At 36.4% G+C, this 3,759-nt stretch overlaps 1 protein-coding gene and 1 pseudogene across 1 annotated transcript in view; one reads left to right on the top strand and one right to left on the bottom strand.

The window, feature by feature from the left end:
- Nucleotides 1-1,658: 1,658 nt before the first annotated feature.
- On the top strand, nt 1,659-1,946 carry LOC105300202 (annotated as a pseudogene).
- A 940-nt stretch (nt 1,947-2,886) lies between these two features.
- The window catches only part of ZFP30 (ZFP30 zinc finger protein), a 30,514-nt gene continuing 29,641 nt past the window's right edge, over nt 2,887-3,759 (bottom strand). Inside the window, exon 5 of the mRNA XM_011372347.2 lies at nt 2,887-3,759. This exon is cut by the window's right edge and continues 18 nt beyond it. Within this exon, the coding sequence (XP_011370649.2) occupies nt 2,887-3,759 (873 nt within the window).

The raw sequence follows: 3,759 nt of genomic DNA on the forward strand, positions 1-3,759 counted from the left end.
CTTCACGGGGCTACATGGGGAGGCCAAGGCAGGATGCAGGCAGAGTGGCACGACCCAGGGTACATGCTTTTATTAGGATCATTGGGAGGAGTCCCTTGGAGTTCGCGAGTTAACTAAATTCAGATGGGTTAATTCAAACCATAATAAAGAAAGTTTTGGTAACGCCTGCAGAGATATTACTTAAGTGGCATACAAGGTGAAACCATGAGAGGCAAGGGAGACTTACCCACAGGGACTGCTAGAGGTCATATAAGGAACTTATATTTACTTTTGACTCTGTGAGCTGATGTCTAGTCTATGTGCTAGCAGTGGGGCTAATGTCAGTTCAAGCCTCCTTAGCTACACAAAATGAATGCCAAGGCAACAATATCATGGAGTAGTTTAGCTAAACTCTCAACAATACTCTTGTAATATCTTTACTGTAACCATCACAATATTCCTGTAGTTACAGTAAGGAGGAAAAATCATATAAGTTATAGGGCAGATGGTCCCACATTATTTGAAACTTAAAGCCACTGGGGAAAAAAAATAACTACAGATAACATTTCACTGTTTCCAAATAGCATATTACCTACAATCTTGAATAAAATTGGACAGGTTAACATTAGTGGAAGATAACAAATCATTCATTATACATCAGTGTTGACACATTAAAAATCAATCAGCTTTATAAATGTAAATATTAAGTTCACATATAGTCTAAATAAAGGATGGTAATTCCCACAATGTGACCATTTGCAAAATCATATTACTATTACAAGTATCCAAGAAGCAATACTGTTCTAATATGATCTGTGAGATCATTTAGAAGTGTATTCTCTGAGAGAGCAGTGTATTCTCTGGTTTTCAAAACCGAGGCAAGTTATTTAGTGAACAAAGACATACAATAATTTTATGCACTTAGGGATGAATCATCTATACTGTTGAGATATTTGTGAAGACTTATTTCAAACAAATCAAATAGTATTCATGACTTCTATCTATGGCTACTATGAAGATACAGCCAGAGTTTTATGAACTGTCACCCTTTTTCCCTTAAAAAGTACTTGGTAAAACTAGTTAAAATTCACAATGTTCCTCTGTCTTACACTAATGCAAATAATGATGCCCTGAACACCCATTTCATGGTGACTTATATCAATGTTCTAAGTCAACCACAATCAGCATCTTCATTTAGATTTTCTTCATACATTGTACATTACATCGTCTTCAGCCATCCTTGAAAAGTAGATATGAATGAATCCCAGTTAATACACAAGGGCTCTCAGATTTGCTTCAAAGGAGGCAGCAACACTCAACCCCATAATTCACATACATGCAAAAATAAAGGCATAGCAAGAAGTGATTTGATAGTTGAATTACAATACTTTTTTGAAAATCTCAAATACTGCCAAAAATAAGATATTCTCTAAATAGATACACCTGTCCTGACATCCGTGTCCTTGATACTTCGAAGCATACTAAACAGTAAAGTTATCTAAAATTCACTAAACTTTGGATTAATTTTTGTAAGTATTCTCTTTTAGAATACTATCTCAAAAGTGTAATTGACTCACTACTTTCACCTATGGATTGTCCAATATTTTAGGTTTGATTTTTGACCACTTTTGCACTTTTTAAAAATACCTTCACTCTTTGGTCTTGGCCATAGAAATGAGATGACAAAGGGAACATCATTCAGAAAGCATCACAATAAGACACACACATTATGCCACCACTGTGGCTCCAAAGCCTACCACCTTTAGAAGTCTACCTGTGGCAAATGTGGCTACCCTGCCAAACGGAATAGAAAGTATAAGTGGAAGGCCAAGGCTAAAAGATGAAATACTGCTGCGACTGGTAGAATGAGGCACCTAAAAATTGCATACTGCAGATTGAGGAATGGATTCCATGAAGGAACACCTAAACACAAGAGGGCAGCTGTTGCAGCATCCAGTTCATCTTAATGATTTCAATGATTAGAAACACAATAAACATTCTGTTTAAAAAAAAATTCTTTAAAGTCACTTTCCAGCTTAAACTTTCTGAAGTATTTTGAACAAAGTTATTTCATCACTTATTACAAGCATAGCCATTTCTCTCCACTATGCATTCTCTGATATTGAGTAAGGCTGTCAATCCAGCTAAAAGGTTTCTCAACATTATGAATTATAGTGTGTTAAGATGTGAATGCTGAAGAAAGGCTTTGCAAGGTTTCTTTTCTTTTTTTTACATTTATACTGTTTGTCTCCAGCATGTTTTCTCTGTTCAGTAAGATATAAACACTATTTAAAGGCTTTGCCACATTGTCTACATTTTTAAGGCTTCTTTACAGCATGAATTCTTAGATGTCATGGTTGAGCACTGGGTAAAGGCTTTCCCACAATCTACATTTTTAAGGCTTCTGTCCAGTATTAATTTTCTCATTATCAGTAAGCTTTAAGCGCTGGTTAACCCATTTCCCATTAGCCCAAAGAATATTTGCCAGAGGCACTTGCGGCTGTAGAGTTTACCCCGCGATAACCCGTGGATTACAGTCTTAACCTTACCCCCAATGTTTGCACAAAATATCTCACTTTTATTATTATTTTTCCATTTGTTCTAGTATATTGGTAGTCTTTGGAAACAAATAACATCATTCTATTTATAGTATTATTTTTAGTGGTATCCCATTTACAAAATATAATAATTCTCAATCACTGAAAATGTCAAATCCTAGAAAATGCAGCATTCCTACGTGTGATGTTAAATTAATGCTAACAGCAAGCTACACTTTTTTCTAAATGGGGAAGGGTTAAAAGCTTTGCCACATTCTTTATATTTGTAAGACTTTTCTTTACTATGAATTTTCTAATAGCAAGTAAAGATTGAGCACAGGTTAAAGATTTTGCCACATTTTCTACATTTTTAAGGCCTCTTTCCAGCATGAATTTTATGATGTTGAGTAAGGTGTGAGCGCTGGGTAAAGGCTTTGCCACACTCTCTACATTCATAAGGTTTCTCTCCAGTATGAATTCTATGATGTCGAGTAAGTGTTGACCACTGATTAAAGGCTTTCCCACATTCTTTACATTTGTAACGTTTCTCTCCAGTGTGAATTCTCTGATGTCGAGTAAGGTTTGAGCACTGCTTAAAGGCTCTGTCACACTCTTTACATTGGTAAGGCTTCTCTCTGCCATGAATTCTCTGATGCTGAGTAAGAACTGAGTATCGGTTAAAGGCTTTGCCACATTCTTCACATTTGTATTGTTTCTCTCCAGTATGAATGCTCTCATGCTGAATAAGGTTTGAGTACCGCTTAAAAGCTTTGCCACATTCTCGACATTTGTAAGTTTTCTCTACAACATGAATTCTCTGATGCTGAGTAAGGTTTGAGCACTGGTTAAAGGCTTTGCCACATTCTTTACATTTGTAAGGTTTCACTCCAGTGTGAATTCTTCGATGTCGAGTAAGGCTTGACCACTGCTTAAAGGCTTTGTCACATTCTCTACATTTATAAGACTTCTCTCCAGCATGAATTCTCTGATGCTGACTAAGGACTGAGTATTGGTGAAAAGCTTTGCCACATTCTTCACATTTGTATTGTTTCTCTCCAGCATGAATTTTCTCGTGCTGAGTAAGGTTTGAGTACCGGTTAAAGGCTTTGCCACATTCTTTACACGTGTAAGGCTTTTCTCCACTATGAATTTTCTGATGGCGAGTAAGGCTTGAATACTGGTTAAAGGCTTTGCCACATTCTCGACATTTGTAAGGCTTCTCTCCAGCATGAATTCTCTCATG

Source organism: Pteropus vampyrus, unplaced genomic scaffold (genome assembly GCF_000151845.1).
Source record: "Pteropus vampyrus isolate Shadow unplaced genomic scaffold, Pvam_2.0 Scaffold203, whole genome shotgun sequence".
Taxonomy (NCBI): domain Eukaryota; kingdom Metazoa; phylum Chordata; class Mammalia; order Chiroptera; family Pteropodidae; genus Pteropus; species Pteropus vampyrus.